The sequence below is a fragment of the Pseudophryne corroboree genome, chromosome 2 (genome assembly GCF_028390025.1).
Source record: "Pseudophryne corroboree isolate aPseCor3 chromosome 2, aPseCor3.hap2, whole genome shotgun sequence".
NCBI classification, from domain to species: domain Eukaryota; kingdom Metazoa; phylum Chordata; class Amphibia; order Anura; family Myobatrachidae; genus Pseudophryne; species Pseudophryne corroboree.
Genome location: NC_086445.1, coordinates 169838636 through 169857192, shown reverse-complemented (window position 1 = coordinate 169857192; position 18557 = coordinate 169838636). Strand labels below are relative to the sequence as shown.

Sequence of the window (18557 nt, the reverse complement as noted above, 5' to 3'; positions counted from 1 at the left end):
TACTAGAATGTGCACGCTATCTGCAGGATCCCTGAGAATAGCAAGTGCTACCGTCTGTGCAAACAGGACACCCTAGGGGAAGATTCTCAACACATCCTGGCCCTAGTGGGGAAAGGATACAGCCTGAGAATTCTCTTGTGGGAAGCTGCTGTCTCTTGTCTGGAGATTCCCGCTCTTTTTCCTCATGAGAGGAGGGAAATTTACCTCAGCATTCTTCCCCTTAAACATGTGTACTCTCGTGTCAGGGACAGATGAGTCATCAGTGATATGCAAATCATCTTTTATTTCAATAATCATATATTGAATACCTTCTAGCCATCTTGGCTGTAACTTTGCATTATCGTAGTCGACAGTGGAGTTAAACTCCGTGTCGATACCAGTGTTTGTTATTTTGGATAGTGAGCATTGTGAGACTCTGAAGGTCTCTGTGACATAGGGACAGACATGGGTAGATTTCCTGTCTGTTCCCTAACCATTTGTGCAATAAATTCACCTTAGCACTTACACATATCCAAACAGGTGTCGGCGTTGTCGACGGAGACACCCTCTCACACACATATCCGCTCTATCACCTCCTTAGAGGAGCCTTTTACCTCAGACATGTCGACACACGCGTACCGACACACCACACACACAGGGGATGCTCTATTTGAGGACAGTTCCCCCACAAGGCCCTTTGGAGAGACAGAGAGAGAGTATGCACCCCAGCGCTATATAACCCAGGGATTACACTACAACTCAGTGTTTACCCAGTAGCTGCTGTATATACAATTTTTGTGCCTAAATTTATGTGCCCCCCCCTCTCTTTTCACCCTTTGTGTACCAGGATACTGCAGGGGAGCTTCCTTCCAGCGCAGCTGTGAAGAGAAAATGGCGCTGGTGTGCGGAGGAAGAAGGCCCCGCCCCCTCAGCGGCAGGCTTCTGCCCTGTTTCTGACTAAAAATGGCGGGGGTTTTACACATATACAGTCACAGACTGTATTATGTGTATTTTTATGCCAAAGGTATTTTTATTGCTGCCCAGGGCGCCCCCCCCAGCGCTCTGCACCCTACAGTGACCGGAGTGTGTGGTGTGCTGTGGGAGCAATGGCGCACAGCTGCGGTGCTGTGCGCTACCTTAATGAAGACAGGAGTCTTCTGCCGCCGATTTCATCGCTTCTCTTCTGTCTTCTGGCTCTGCAAGGGGGGCGGCGGCGCGGCTCCGGGAACGGACGATCGAGGTCAGGCCCTGTGTTCGAACCCTCTGGAGCTAATGGTGTCCAGTAGCCTAAGAAGCACAAGCTAGCTGCAAGCAGGTAGGTTTGCTTCTCTCCCCTCAGTCCCACGTAGCAGTGAGTCTGTTGCCAGCAGATCTCACTGAAAATAAAAAACCTAACAAATACTTTCTTTCTAGCAAGCTCAGGAGAGCCCACTAGGAGCACCCAGCTCTGGCCGGCACAGATTCTAACTGAGGTCTGGAGGAGGGGCATAGAGGGAGGAGCCAGTGCACACCAGATAGTACCTAATCTTTCTTTTAGAGTGCCCAGTCTCCTGCGGAGCCCGTCTATTCCCCATGGTCCTTACGGAGTTCCCAGCATCCACTAGGACGTCAGAGAAAAAGAGACGGACAGCGTCTATAGTTTTGCACTATAGACGCTGTCCGTCTCTTTATTCCTTTATTGGAAGCCTTGCAAGTGCCGCCTTCGTGGGTGTTATATATATATATATATATATATATGTCTATCCTCCAATGGCACCACTCAGGAATAAATAGGGAGACTCAAACAGCAGCTTGTTAGGCAACGTTTCGGCGCTTCCTTGCACTTTTATCAAGCCAATTAGATGCAATACAAAAATACACAGGTTTTATATACCCTCAATCCCAATTAACCCCACAAGACACCCCCCCATTTCCTATACAATTACATAGCAGAACAGGAAGAAAAACTCTGTAACCATAGTTACAGAAAAAACAATATTAGAAACAGTGTAACGACAAACAGACATTGAAGATTAAAAACAAAGCAGTATAATACTAGCTAATGGACAAGTAATATTCATACACAGGTATCTACAGGTATAGAAGTATAATAACCAACATGTTTAAACACGGAAAAATGAATATAATCCAAGTGTACATATATACGATCACCTGGAACTTATAAATGGGAAAAAAAACCTAACAAAAACAGGCCAAAGATATCTCACTGTTCCCCCCTCCACCATATAGTACATCTCACATTATAAAAAGACCTGCATTCCAATATTCTCATTTAACCCCCTAGGAGTCAGGGTGTCAAGCCATAAAATCCACTCCGCCTCCCTCTGTAAAAGTCTGGTAGATCTATCCCCCACCCCTAATGAAGGGGGGTACATGGTCTATGATCCTGTAACGTAAAGAGGAAAGGTTGTGCTTAGCCTCAACAAAATGGCGTGCCACAGGTTGGATGCTTGTACCAGTGCTAATGGCTACCCGAATGGCAGTGCAATGTTGTGCCATCTTTTCGCGAAAGGTAACCTCTGTCTTACCGACATAAATTTTTGAACAGGGGCAAGTTATAACATAATCTACAAAGTGACTGGTACAAGTAAGCCGATATTTTATGTTGTATTTCACCCCTGTATATGGGTGATGAAAGTTCCATTTATAAGTTCCAGGTGATCGTATATATGTACACTTGGATTATATTCATTTTTCCGTGTTTAAACATTTTGGTTAATATACTTCTATACATGTAGATACCCGTGTATGAATATTACTTGTCCATCAGCATGTTTTATACTACTTTGTTTTTAATCTTCAATGTCTGTTTGTCGTTACAGAAAAAATAATAGTTTAAAACCAGTGTAACTATGGTTACGGGGTTTTTCTTCCTGTTCTGCTGTGTAATTGCACAGGAAATGGGGGTGTGTCTTGTGGGGTTAATTGGGATTGAGGGTATATAAAACATGTGTATTTTTGTATTGCATTTAATTGGCTTGATAAAAGCACAAGGACGCGCTGAAACGTTGCCTTACAAGCTGCTGTTTGAGTCTCCCCATTTATTCCTGGAGTGCTGCCATTGGAGGATGTATTACACGTAGCCCTTGGCTGCTGATATATATATATATATATATACACACACACACACACACACACACACACACACACACACACACACACACACACACATTACTATGCAAAAGTTTTAGGCATGTGGGCAAAAAAATGCTGCAAAGTAAGAATGCTTTAAAAAATAAGAAATGTTCATAGTTTATTTTGGTCAATTAACAAAACACAAAGTGAATGAACAGAAGAGAAATCTAAATCAAATCAATATTTGGTATGCCTACCCTTTGCTTTCAAAACAGTATCAATTCTTCTAGGTACACTTGCATACAGTTTTTGAAGGAACTCGTCACGAAGGTTGTTCCAAACATCTTGGAGAACCAACCACAGATTTTCTGTGGAAGTAGGCTTGCTCAAATCCTTCAGTCTCTTCATATAATCCCAGAAAGACTCGATGATGTTGAGATCAGGGCTCTATGGGGCCATATCATCACGTCCAGAACTCCTTTTTCTTTTTTATGCTGAAGATAGTTCTTAATGACATTGGCTGTATGTTTGGGGTTGTTGTCCTGCTGCAGAATAAATTTGGAGCCAACCCGACGCCTCCCTGATGATACTGCATGATGGATAAGTACCGGCCTGTATTTCTCAGCATTGAGGACATCATTAATACAGACCAAATCCCAAACTCTATTTGCTAAACTGCAGCCGCAAACTCCACCATGCTTCATTGTTGCCTGCAGACACTCATTGTACCGCTCTCCAGCCCTTCAGCAAACAAACTTCCTTCTGTTACAGCCAAATATTTCACATTTTGACTCATCAGTCCGGAGCACCTGCTGCCATTTTTCTGCAGCCTAGTTCCTATGTTTTCATGCAAAGGAGTCACTTGGCTTTGTATTCATGTGGAAGGTATGGCTTTTTAGCTGCAATTCTTCCATGAAGACCACTTCTGGCCAGACTTCTTTGAACAGTAGATTAGTGTACCTGGAACCCACTGGTTTCTGCCAGTTCTGAGCTGATGGCGCTGCTTGAAGTAAGGGGTGTGGATTATTAGATCTACACTAAAAATAGCCTACAGTCAAAAGGTCGCCATGGAAATGGTTTTGTCATGTTTTGCCACAAGCAAGCCCCATTAATGTACCGCTTTGCTCGCCGTGCTTTGGGCAAAGTGCCTCATTCCACTACAGCTGCGCTCGGCACAGGTTACTATTCCCAATCGTAGTCCACGTGGATGGTAAAGTATGAAAAAGTTGAAAAAAGCAAAACATAAAACTTGTGTCGACCATTGTCACGTCGACATTTTGACCTTTTTCATGTCAACCTATTGACTGTAGACCTTTTTAGTGTAGATCTATAGGCCAGATACCGGAAGTAAGCATGATGCGTCTTTCATTTGATGCACGGTTTCCTTAATTTACCACTGCGTCTACGGTCCTCAACGTTGCCAGTTTCTTTGTGTGTCAATGCTGAGAAAATAAGAATTTACTTACCGATAATTCTATTTCTCGTAGTCCATAGTGGATGCTGGGAACTCCGTAAGGACCATGGGGAATAGCGGCTCCGCAGGAGACAGGGCACATCTAAAGAAAGCTTTAGGATCACCTGGTGTGCACTGGCTCCTCCCCCTATGACCCTCCTCCAAGCCTCAGTTAGGATACTGTGCCCGGACGAGCGTACACAATAAGGAAGGATTTTGAATCCCGGGTAAGACTCATACCAGCCACACCAATCACACTGTACAACTTGTGATCTGAACCCAGTTAACAGCATGATAATAGAGAAGCCTCTATAAAAGATGGCTCACTACAACAATAACCCGAATTTTTTTGGTAACAATAATTATGTACCAGTATTGCAGACAATCCGCACTTGGGATGGGCGCCCAGCATCCACTACGGACTACGAGAAATAGAATTATCGGTAAGTAAATTCTTATTTTCTCTGACGTCCTAGTGGATGCTGGGAACTCCGTAAGGACCATGGGGATTATACCAAAGCTCCCAAACGGGCGGGAGAGTGCGGATGACTCTGCAGCACCGAATGAGAGAACTCCAGGTCCTCCTCAGCCAGGGTATCAAATTTGTAGAATTTTACAAACGTATTTGCTCCTGACCAAGTAACTGCTCGGCAAAGTTGTAAAGCCGAGACCCCTCGGGCAGCTGCCCAAGATGAGCCCACCTTCCTTGTGGAGTGGGCATTTTAAGATTTTTGGCTGTGGCAGGCCTGCCACAGAATGTGCAAGCTGAATTGTACTACAAATCCAACGAGCAATCGTCTGCTTAGAAGCAGGAGCACCCAGTTTGTTGGGTGCATACAGGATAAACAGCAAGTCAGATTTTCTGACTCCAGCCGTCCTGGAAACATATATTTTCAGGGCCCTGACCACGTCAAGCAACTTGGAATCCTCCAAGTCCTTAGTAGCCGCAGGTACCACAATAGGTTGCTTCATGTGAAATGCAGAAACCACCTTAGGTAGAAATTGAGGACAAGTCCTCAATTCTGCCCTGTCAGAATGAAATATTAAATAAGGGCTTTTATATGATAAAGCCGCCAATTCTGACACACGCCTGGCTGAAGCCAGGGCTAACAGCATCGTCACCTTCCATGTGAGATATTTTAAGTCCACAGTGGTGAGTGGTTCAAACCAATGTGACTTTAGGAAACTCAACACATTGAGATCCCAAGGTGCCACTGGAGGCACAAAAGGAGGCTGTATATGCAGTACCCCTTTTACAAATGTCTGAACTTCAGGCACTGAAGCCAGTTCCTTTTGGAAGAAAATCGACAGGGCCGAAATTTGAACCTTAATGGACCATAATTTTAGGCCCATAGACAGTCCTGTTTGCAGGAAATGGAGGAAACGACCCAGTTGAAATTCCTCTGTAGGGGCCTTCTTGGCCTCCCACCACGCAACATATTTTCGCCAAATGCGGTGATAATGTTTTGCGGTTACGTCCTTCCTGGCCTTGACCAGGGTAGGGATGACTTCACCTGGAATGCCTTTTTCCTTCAGGATCCGGCGTTCAACCGCCAAGCCGTCAAACGCAGCCGCGGTAAGTCTTGGAACAGACAAGGCCCCTGCTGGAGCAGGTCCTTTCTTAGAGGTAGAGGCCACGGTTCGTCCGTGAGCATCTCTTGAAGTTCCGGATACCAAGTCCTTCTTGGCCAATCCGGAACCACGAGTATAGTTCTTACTCCTCTCCTTCTTATGATTCTCAGTACTTTTGGTATGAGAGGCAGAGGAGGGAACACATACACTGACTGGTACACCCACGGTGTTACCAGAGCGTCCACCGCTATTGCCTGAGGGTCCCCTGACCTGGCGCAATATCTGTCTAGTTTTTTGTTTAGACGGGACGCCATTATGTCCACCTTTGGTTTTTCCCAACGGTTTACAATCAGGTGGAAGACTTCTGGGTGAAGTCCCCACTCTCCCGGGTGAAGGTCGTGTCTGCTGAGGAAGTCTGCTTCCCAGTTGTCCACTCCCGGAATGAACACTGCTGACAGTGCTATCACATGATTTTCCGCCCAGCGAAGAATCCTTGCAGCTTCTGCCATTGCCCCCCTGCTTCCCGTGCCGCCCTGTCTGTTTACGTGGGCGACTGACGTGATGTTGTCCGATTGGATCAATACCGCCTGACCCTGAAGCAGGGGTTTCGCTTGACTTAGGGCATTGTAAATGGCCCTTAGTTCCAGAATGTTTATATGAAGAGATGTCTCCAGGCTTGACCATAAGCCCTGGAAATTCCTTCCCTGTGTGACTGCTCCCCAGCCTCGCAGGCTGGCATCCGTGGCCACCAGGACCCAGTCCCGAATGCCGAATCTGCGGCCCTCTAGAAGATGAGCACTCTGCAACCACCACAGGAGGGATACCCTTGTCCCCGGTGACAGGGTTATCCGCTGAAGCATCTGAAGATGCGACCCGGACCATTTGTCCAGTAGGTTCCACTGGAAAGTCTTGCGTGGAATCTGCCGAATGGGATTGCTTCGTAGGAAGCCACCATTTTTACCCAGAACCCTTGTGCATTGATGCACTCTTGGTTCGGTTTTAGGAGGTTCCTGACTAGCTCGGATAACTCCCTGGCTTTCTCCTCCGGGAGAAACACCTTATTTCTGGACTGTGTCCAGGATCATCCCTAGGAACAGAAGACAAGTCGTCGGAACCAGCTGCGATTTTGGAATATTGAGAATCCAATCGTGCTGCCGCAACACTACCTGATATAGTGCTACACCGATCTCCAACTGTTCCCTGGATCTTACCCTTATCAGGGAATCGTCCAAGTAACGGATAACTAAAATTCCCTTCCTTCGAAGGAATATCATCATTACGGTCATTACTTCAGTAAAGACCCGGGGTGCCGTGGACCATCCCTACGGCAGCGTCCGAACTGATAGTGACAGTTCTGTACCATAACCTGAAATACCCTTGGTGAGAAGGGTAAATTTTGACATGAAGGTAAGCATCCTTGATGTCCCGAGACATCATGTAGTCCCCTTCTTCTAGGTTTGCAATCACTGCTCTGAGTGACTCAATTTTGAATTTGAACCTCTGTATGCAAGTGTTTAAAGATTTTAGAATCGGTCTCACCGAGCCGTCTGGCTTCGGTACCACAATAGTGTGGAATAATACCCCGTTCCCTGTTGCAGGAGGGGTACCTTGATTATCACCTGCTGGGAATACAGCTTGTGAATGGTTTCCGAAACTGCCTCCCTGTCAGCGGGAGACGTCGGTAAAACAGACCTTTGGAAACGGCGAGGGGGATACGTCTCGAATTCCAATTTGTACCCCTGAAATATTACCTGAAGGATCCAGGGGTCTACTTGCGAGTGAGCCCACTGCGCACTGAAATTCATTGAGAACGGGACCCCACCGTGCCTGAACTTGTAAAGCCCTAGCGTCATACTGAGGGCTTGGCAGAGGCGGAAAAGAGTTTCTGTTCCTTGGAACTGGCTGATCTCTGCAGCCATTTTCCTCTCCCTCTGTCACGAGCAGAAAAGAGGAACCCTTTTGTCCGCTTGCCAACCAGGCCTGCGCCTGATAATACGGCGTCTTATTTTGAGAGGCGACCTGGGGTACATCCCCTCTTTTAAGGCAATACTTCCAAATGCCGTTTGGAATCCGCATCACCTGACCACTTTACTGGTATAATTGGACAACGCACTTATACTTGATGCCAGTCGGCAAATATTCCGCTGTGCATCATGCATATATAGAAATGCATCTTTTAATTGCTCTATAGGCAATAATATACTGTCCTTATCTAGGATATCATATTTCCAGTCAGGGAATCCGACCACGCCAACCCAGCACTGCACATCCAGGCTGAGGCGATTGCTGGTCGCAGTATAACACCAGTATGTGTGTAAATACATTTTAGGATACCCTCCTGCTTTCTATCAGCAGGATCCTTAAGGGCGGCCATCTCAAGAGAGGGTAGAGCCCTTGTTCTTACAAGCGTGTGAGCGCCTTATCCCCCCTAGGGGGTGTTTCCCAACGCACCCTAACCTCTGGCGGGAAAAGGTATACTGCCAATAACTTTTTAGAAATTATCAATTGTTATCGGGGGGAAACCCACGCATTTTATTTCTCAGATTCAGGAAAACTACAGGAAGTTTTTCCTCACCAACATAATACCCCTTTTTTTTTTTTTTGGTGGTATTCATATTATCAGAAAAGTGTAAACTTTTTTCATTGCCTCAATCATGCAATGTGTGGCCCTATTTGGAAATCACGGTTGTCTCTTCACCGTCGACACAGGAGTCAGTATCCGTGTCGGCGTCTGTATCTGAGGTAACGGGCGCTTTAGAGCCCCTATATGAGACGTCTGGACATGCACAAGCTGAGTAGCCGGCTGTCTCATGTCAACCACTGTCTTTTATACAAAGCTGACACTGTCACGCAATTTCCACAGTACATCCACTCAGGTGTCGACCCCCCAGGGGGTGACAACACTATTACAGACACTCTACTCCGTCTCCTCATCATTTTTCTCCTCATACATGTCGACACAAACGTACCGACACACAGCACACACACAGGGAATGCTCTGATAGAGGACAGGACCCCACTAGCCCTTTGGGGAGACAGAGGGAGAGTTTGCCAGCACACACCAGAGCGCTATATATATACAGGGATAACCTTATATAAGTGTTTTTCCCTTTATAGCTGCTGTATTGTTTATACTGCGCCTAATTTGTGCCCCCCTCTCTTTTTTAACCCCTTTCTGTAGTGTAGTGACTGCAGGGGAGAGCCAGGGAGCTTCCCTCCAACTGAGCTGTGAGGGAAAATGGCGCCAGTGTGCTGAGGAGATAGGCTCCGCCCCTTTCTCGGCGTCCTTATCATCCGTTTTCTTGTATGTTTTGGCAGGGGTTAAATGCATCCATATAGCCCAGGAGTTATATGTGATGCATTTATTTTAGCCATAAAAGGTTTTCTAACGATTTATTGCGTCTCAGGGCGCTGCCCCCCCAGCGCCCTGCACCCTCAGTGACCGGAGTGTGAAGTGTGCTGAGAGCAATGGCGCACAGCTGCGGTGCTGTGCGCCTACCTTTATCTGAAGACAGGAAAGTCTTCTGCCGCCGATTTTTCCGGACCTCTTCGCTCTTCTGGCTCTGTAAGGGGGCCGGCGGCGCGGCTCCGGTGACCCATCCAGGCTGAACCTGTGATCGTCCCTCTGGAGCTAATGTCCAGTAGCCTAAGAAGCCCAATCCACTCTGCACGCAGGTGAGTTCGCTTCTTCTCCCCTTAGTCCCTCGATGCAGTGAGCCTGTTGCCAGCAGGTCTCACTGAAAATAATAAACCTAAACTAAAACTTTCACAAAGAGCTCAGGAGAGCCCCTAGTGTGCACCCTTCTCGTCGGGCACAGAAATCTAACTGAGGCTTGGAGGAGGGTCATAGGGGGAGGAGCCAGTGCACACCAGGTGATCCTAAAGCTTTCTTTAGATGTGCCCTGTCTCCTGCGGAGCCGCTATTCCCCATGGTCCTTACGGAGTTCCCAGCATCCACTAGGACGTCAGAGAAATACAGGTAGGTACTTACCAGTCATGCAATACCATCAGGGAGGCGTCTGATTGGCTCCAAATTTATTCTGCAGCAAGATAATGAGCCAGTGTCATTAAGAACTATCTTCAGTGTAAAAACGCTATGGCCCCCACAGAGATTACATGAAGAGACAGAAGGATTTGCGCAAGCCTACATCCAAAGAAGATCTGTGGTTAGTTCTCCAAGAAGATGTATGGAACAACCCCCCTGCTGAATTCCTTCAAAAACGGTGTGCAAGTTTACCTAGAAGACTTGACGCTGTTTGAAGGCAAAGGGTGGTCACACCAAATATTGATTTGATTTAGATTTCTCTTCTGTTTATTTACTTTGCATTTCGTTAATTAATAACAAACTATTAACACTTCTGTTTTCAAAAGCATTCTTACTTTGCAGCATTTTTCCCACACCTGCCTAAAACTTGTGCACAGTACTATGTATATAACAACATAAAAATGTTGGGTAATAAGCGGAAATCTGCCCCTCCTGTCTGTGCCACATTTCTCGGTCAGAGAGGGTCTTCCTGAGGAGCAGAAGTTATCTATGTGTAACCACAGCATGCTTACTTCATCTACCTACAGTATCTATACAGTTAGTCAGTATTTATCAACACTATTAATTAAAAAAACACCACTAGTACATAATGTGGTTACCTTCAATGACTGTCTTTTTGTCACATAGTTCTCAGAGTGTAGAAGCTTTTCATAGTCATTAAATATCTAGAAAATTGAAAGACAAATAATTAGTCCATAATCACAGGCTAGGAGAGTACTGGTCCAACACAGTGAAGGACCTATTGAACATTAGTTCCACCAATAATTGCAGAATAGGTAACTAACTAGGTAAATAACTCTTTAAGTGTCTGTATCAACTTCACCAGGACAGCTCTTTCTTTTATATACAAATTCATTTTATATTTTGTGTTTTTACTGGACAGACAGTGCCATAGTTGAATAAATATACTTTTCACATTTATAGGCATTCGATACGAAAAGCAAAGGCCGTTTGTTTTTATATGTAAATTGTGCCTATATATAGGCAATTTAGATGGTGTTGTCCAAAGAACCAGTGATAAAACGTACGTGGAATTCCATACAACTGAATGTGTAAATGATTTCCAGTCACTGAGGATTTTGATGGCTACATAATAATATGAGCGCACGGGTTACTAACTTACAGTATTGGTTACATTATTCATTAGCATAAATAATATACCATTTCTTAGCGATACCATTGGTTCCCAGCGATTTGATAGAATGTGTTCTCAAAAATGTTTGTCTCTACTCTTGTGTGTTATGAAAGTTATAGACTGTGGGACTGTAGAGGGAGGAAAATATGAAACTACTGTTAATGGTGTCATTGTAACACTGGTTCAGAATTCACACTCCATTAATAGTAAGTACTAAATATGGAATCATAACATCACACTCATCATAAAACTGAACACCACAAACTACATACTTCTGAATGGAATCTTCTGTCTCACAATACACACGTTTTAAATATGTACCCCTGCTATTTTCAGTGATTTTAGCCTCTATTTAAATGTTCCTGTCACGAAGGTTTGTGTGATCAACATATTCAATAAACACCTCATTTGATTTATTATTAGTATAAGAGCTATTTACTATGATTCAGATTGTACAGAGTATTTGCAAACATGTCAAATGTTGTGTACTTGCCAAGATTGCGTGCAGAGTGCTCAATTTAGTATTCTGTAATCACATACCTGGTGCACAAGGGAGAGCTACCTGCAGGAGGTAACATACTATCAGATATTTGAGAAAAGGCTGTAATCTTGGAAGCCCTTTCTTCTATGTACATTTGCTATAATAACCCTGCTGAAGGGCATTAGTGACTAACACTTTCTTACCTGCCATCAGTATATTTACAATTGTATCAGGCATGCCTTGTAATGAGCAGTTACTATGTACATACATATGCTCAACAAGCAATATGGCAAATGTACTTACATTTATAAATGGAACAGAGTGCCTTTTCCCCCAACTTACATTTGACATTTATTTAAATGATTTATATCCTCGTCTTAATTATGTAGTGTGTGTTATCTTGAAAGATTTGACATACTTACTGTATCATAGTTCTGTTCTAGGAATTCAGCTACTGTCAGCTTGTGCCTTGTTAGCAAGTCCTGAAAGTATACATGAATGCAGCACAAATCACAGAGGGCAATATATGGCAAGAATGGCATTAATATACACACTGAGTAGGAGTACAGCCAAAGATAACAATGCACGATTTCCTAGATAGGAAAAAGAATAAATATTTATCCAGAAATGAGTAAAGATAACCTACTATTTAACAATCATCATCACTTCAGACTTGTTCACGCTATTCTTTTTAAGCTACAAGTACACTGTATTCATTTTTATTAAATTGTTACCTTAATGTACACAGTGACCTTGGGCTGTTCACTCTTAGGTCAATACAAGATTCCCCAATCATAGCATACAGTAGAGGTTCCTGAATTCGGTCTTCAAGGTACCCTAACGGTCCAGGTTTTAAAGGTGAATCAGGCTTGGGCACAGGTGACCTAAATAGGACCTCTGTCCATTTTATTTGACGATCTGCGCTCGGTCATGGATAGCCTGAAAACCTGCACAGTTAGGGTACCTTGAGGACCGAGTTTGAGAACCACTGGCAACTACAGTCCTCAAGTATTCCCTACAGCAGAGTTTCCCAAATTCCGCCAATACAGATTTTAAAGATATCCATGCTTGATGGTTAAATCAAATTGACAGAGGTACTAATTAAGTTACCTGTGCCCAAGCATGGATATCCTTAAAACCTGGACTATAATGGGGTAGTTTGGGAAACTCTGCCCTACAGGTTATGTTTTGTGGACTCCTTTTTAATCATGCACAGGTGAGTTAATCTATTTTTCTGGGCCAGTTATTATCCGACGATAGATTAGGGGAAAAGAAAGTGGATATCTTCTGCACTAGTCTATGATAAATTGATAGTTTATTAAATATGCGACGGGGATCCCCAATTTATATATTGTAGACCAATTTATAGTTATACATAGGGGGTGCTGCCATAGATAATAAAGATGAAGGAGAACACTAGAAAGAAAAGGATTGTCTCTTTGTTGGCGCACTTCAGGAAGAAGGCAAGTATAATTAAAATGTAACTTTTAATGTTATATCATTAAAATTGCCTAATGATGTGAAAAAACACAAGACAAATATTATACACAATACACAATGAATAAAATTACTGATATCAATAAAAATGGATTCACTTATGTGTCACTCTTTATTTCATTTGTATATTCTTATGTGTGTGTAAACGCTTCATGGAACCAATCTCTAATAAGTGGTTGTCTACTGGATATTTTCCCCTACTCTATAGGATTCCCTATAGATTGATTGGTGTTATTTAATCAAATTATAGGAGGGTACATTGCGATGTCAGACAACTGATATCAGGGTATATATTAGAACCATTGTTCTGTACCCATAGCTGTTCATATATTAATCTATACTGAACCAACCATACCAGTATATCATAAATTATACAGTAGTTAGGTGCCCAATAATTAAGGGTTTATCAAATTTATATACCACCTCTGTATGTAATAATTATACTGTTAACTCCTCAATACTGGTTGAGCTAATAGTGTCTGACACTGTTAAATTGTATCACCGGGCATCAGGACAGTGCAACATAATTAATCTTTATAAGACACAACATGTCAGAGTTAAATCCCCTGAATCGATAAAGCTACTCATGGTTTTTGAGAACATTGGGCTTAATATATAACGGTGCGGCTAAGCCAATAATGCCACACTTATATTTAGAGTTGTCACTGGTAACTGACTAAAATGCTTGATCTTATATTGTTTACAGTGCTAGTATACAGTTCTCAAACATTGTATCTCGTTCTTATGACTAAAGTATCAATAGACTCGTTACTCATAATTACTTGAGATACATTATGACACACTGGTTTTTATAATATAATTATTTAGTTCCCAGTCACTGTCTCATTTGGTATAGCCAGAGATCAAAGGCTGCGAAGCTGCTCAAGGTTGTCAAAAACACTATATTTAATGAATAGAAATGCGATTAAGCCGATAATGCCACGCTTTTATCAGACTTGTTTCTAATAGACGATTGGAACGGGCTTGTTACTTATAATTAAGATGCACTGTGACACACTGGTTTTATCAATGTAGTTCTTTGATTCCTAGTCACGGTCTCATATGGTATGACAATTACAACTCGTTTATTCATTTTCAATTGAGCGTGTGTGTGCCGTTCTGCCTGCTAGCTTATCACGCTGAATATCTCAGGCAGTTGTTAAGAGTGTAGCTGATCCGATGTGATGATTATACATTGTAGCTGTTCAGTTACTATCTCATATATTGTAACGGTTACAGACAAATTTCATGCCTTTTCTAATGAACAGATGTGTACCGTTCAGTCTGTCAGCTTATTATGTTGAATATCTCAAACAGATGTCAAATTATGGCTGGAAAATATTTATTAAGAGTTGTATTAAACATTGTCTATTTATTAAAGAGGAGAAATGTCTAACGAGCCCTGCGTAGTATATTAATTCCAATCAGCAAAAGTATGTTCGTATTTGTATATTAACAACGCAGCTCTAGCATTTGCTTAATATGGGGGTAATTCTGAGTTGATCGTAGCAGGAACTTTGGCCCTCATTCCGAGTTGTTCGCTCGCTAGCCGCTTTTCGCAGCAGTGCACACGCTAAGCCGCCGCCCTCTGGGAGTGTATCTTAGCTTAGCAGAATTGCGAACGAAGTATTCGCAATATTGCGAAAAGATTTTTCTTTGCAGTTTCTGAGTAGCTCGAGACTTACTCTTCCAGTGCGATCAGTACAGTGCTTGTCGTTCCTGGTTTGACGTCACAAACACACCCAGCTTTCGCCCAGACACTCCCCCGTTTTCTCCAGCCACTCCCACGTTTTCCCCAGAAACGGCAGCGTTTTTTCACACACTTCCATAAAACGGCCAGTTTCCGCCCAGAAACACCCACTTCCTGTCAATCACACTACGATTAGCAGAATGAAGAAAAAAAACTCGTAATGCCGTGAGTAAAATACCAAATTTCTTAGCAAATTTACTTGGCGCAGCCGCAGTGAGAACATTGCGCATGCGCAGTTAGCGGAAAATCGCACCGATGCGAAGGAAAATAACGAGCGAACAACTCGGAATGAGGGCCTTTGTTAGCAGTTGGGCAAAACCATGTGCACTGCAGGGGAGGCAGATATGACATGTGCAGAGAGAGTTAGATTTGGGTGTGGTGTGTTCAATCTGCAATCTAAATTGCAGTGTAAAAAATAGGATTTTAATACCTACCGGTAAATCCTTTTCTCTTAGTCCGTAGAGGATGCTGGGGATGCTTCAAGAACCATGGGGTATAGACGGGATCCGCAGGAGACATGGGCACACTATAAGACTTTGAATGGGTGTGAACTGGCTCCTCCCTCTATGCCCCTCCTCCAGACTCCAGTTATAGGAACTGTGCTCAGGGAGACTGACATTTCGAGGAAAAGGATTTCTTTAATTGATTTAAACTAAGGTGAGTCACATACCAGCTCACACCACTAACACGCCGTACAACATGGCATTCAACAACGCATGCAACAGCATGACCAACAACAGTCACAGATTGACTGAACTCAACGCAACATGAGCGTAACTAACCAAACTGCAGATACAGCCCGCACAGGGACGGGCGCCCAGCATCCTCTACGGACTAAGAGAAAAGGATTTACCGGTAGGTATTAAAATCCTATTTTCTCATACGTCCTAGAGGATGCTGGGGATGCTTCAAGAACCATGGGGTTTATACCAAAGCTCTAGAACGGGCGGGAGAGTGCGGATGACTCTGCAGCACCGATTGACCAAACAAGAGGTCCTCCTCAGCCAGGGTATCAAACTTGTAAAACTTCGCAAAGGTGTTTGAACCCGACCAAGTAGCAGCTCGGCAAAGTTGTAACGCCGAGACTCCCCGGGCAGCCGCCCAGGATGAGGCCACCTTTCTGGTAGAATGGGCTTTCACCGATTTCGGTAACGGCAATCCTGCCGTAGAATGAGCCTGCTGAATCGTATTACAAATCCAGCGCGCAATAGTCTGCTTAGAAGCAGGAGCTCCAATCTTGTTTGGAGCCCACAGGACAAACAGAGCCTCTGTTTTCCTAATCTGCGCCGTTCTGGCGACATAGATCTTCAAAACTCTGACCACATAGAGAGACTTTGACTCCGCCAAGACGTCAGTAGCCACTGGCACCACAATAGGCTGGTTAACATGAAATGATGAAACCACTTTTGGCAGAAATTGCTGACGAGTTCTCAACTCTGCTCTATCAGCATGGAAAATCAAATAGGGGCTTTTGTGAGACAAAGCCGCCAACTCAGACACACGCCTTGCAGACGCCAAGGCCAACAACATGACCACTTTCCAAGTAAGGAATTTTAACTCAACCTTGCGCAAAGGTTCAAACCAATGTGATTGCAAGAATTGCAACACCACATTAAGGTCCCATGGTGCCACTGGGAGAACAAAGGTAGGTTGGATGTGCAGCACGCCTTTTAGGAAGGTCTGAACTTCTGGAAGGGAGGCCAATTCTTTTTGAAAAAAGATCGACAAGGCCGAAATCTGTACTTTAATAGAGCCTAACTTCAGGCCTGCATCCACACCTGCTTGTAGGAAATGGAGCAAACGCCCCAGGTGAAATTCTTCCGTAGGAGCCTTCTTGGATTCACACCAAGACACATATTTTCTCCAAATACGGTGGTAATGCTTTGCCGTTACTTCTTTTCTAGCCTGAAGAAGTGTAGGATTGACTTCACTGGGAATACCCTTTCGGGCTAGGATTTGGCGCTCAACCGCCAAGCCGTCAAACGCAACCGCGTTAAGTCCTGATACACGCATGGCCCCTGTTGTAACAGGTCCTCCCGAAGAGGAAGAGGCCAGGGATCTTCTATGAGCAACTCCTGAAGATCTGGATACTAGGCCCTTTTTGGCCAATCCGGAACAATGAGGATCGCCTGAACCCTTGTTCTTCTTATAATTTTTATCACCTTTGGAATGAGTGGAAGTGGAGGGAACACATACACTGACTGAAACACCCACGGTGTCATTAGGGCGTTCACCGCTATCGCCTGAGGGTCCCTTGACCTGGAACAATATCTCTGAAGTTTCTTGTTGAGGCAGGATGCCATCATGTCCACTTGAGGAACTCCCCAACGACTTGTCACTTCTGCAAAGACCTCTTGATGAAGACCCCACTCTCCTGGATGGAGATCGTGTCTGCTGAGGAAGTCTGCTTCCCAGTTGTCCACTCCTGGAATGAAGACCGCTGCCAGAGCGCTGGCATGACTTTCCGCCCAGCGAAGGATCTTCGTGGCCTCGGCCATCGCCGCTCTGCTCTTTGTTCCGCCTTGGCGGTTTATGTATGCCACTGCTGTCACGTTGTCTGACTGAATCAAGACCGGCAGACCTCGAAGAAGATGTTCTGCTTGCAGTATGCCGTTGTGGATGGCTCTTAATTCCAGAATGTTTATGTGTAGACAAGCTTTCTGGCTTGACCACTTTCCCTGAAAGTTTCTTCCCTGTGTGACTGCTCCCCAGCCTCAGAGGCTTGCATCAGTGGTCACCAGGATCCAATCCTGAATCCCGAACCTGCGTCCCTCCAGAAAGTGAGAACTGTGCAGCCACCACAGAAGGGAAATTCTGGTCCTGGGAGAGAGAATTATTTTCCGGTGCATGTCCAGGTGAGACCTGGACCACTGGTCCAGCAGGTTCCACTGAAACACCCTGACATGGAACCTGCCATACGGAATGGCCTCGTAGGCTGCCACCATCTTCCCCAGCAACCGAGTGCAGTGAAGAACTGACACCCTTGCCGGTTTCAGAATCTGTTTTACCATGTTCTGTATTTCCAGAGCTTTTTCCACTGTAAGAAAAACTCTCTGCAATTCTGTATCCAGAATCATACCCAGGAACGACAGCCGTGTCGTTGGATCCAACTGTGATTTTGGCAAATTTAGGAGCCAACCGTGTTGTTGCAAAATCGTCAGTGAAAGAGCAACAGTCTTCAACAATTGCTCCTTGGACCTTGCCTTTATGAGGAGATTGTCCAAGTACGGCATAATTGTGATTCCCTGCTTGCGCAGGAGAACCATCATTTCCGCCATAACCTTGGTGAAAATCCTCGGAGCCGTGGACAGACCAAACGGCAACGTCTGAAATTGGTAATGACAATCCTGCACAGCAAATCTCAGGTAAGCCTGATGTGGAGGATATATGGGGACATGTAAGTAGGCATCTTTTATGTCGACCGACACCATAAAATCCCCCTCCTCCAGACTGGAGATAACTGCTCGTAGAGACTCCATCTTGAACTTGAATCTTTTCAGAAAGAAATTGGAGGGATTTTAGGTTTAGAATCGGTCTGGCTGAGCCATCCGGCTTCGGGACCACGAACAG

General features: G+C 44.4%; 1 protein-coding gene across 1 annotated transcript in view; it reads right to left on the bottom strand.

The window, feature by feature from the left end:
• The window catches only part of CAB39L (calcium binding protein 39 like), a 131863-nt gene that overhangs the window by 13388 nt on the left and 99918 nt on the right, over positions 1-18557 (bottom strand). Inside the window, exons 6-7 of the mRNA XM_063951994.1 lie at positions 12163-12222; positions 10724-10789 (exon numbers count right to left, since the gene is read on the bottom strand). Of these exons, the coding sequence (XP_063808064.1) occupies positions 10724-10789; positions 12163-12222 (126 nt within the window). The remainder of the gene's footprint in view (positions 1-10723; positions 10790-12162; positions 12223-18557) is intronic.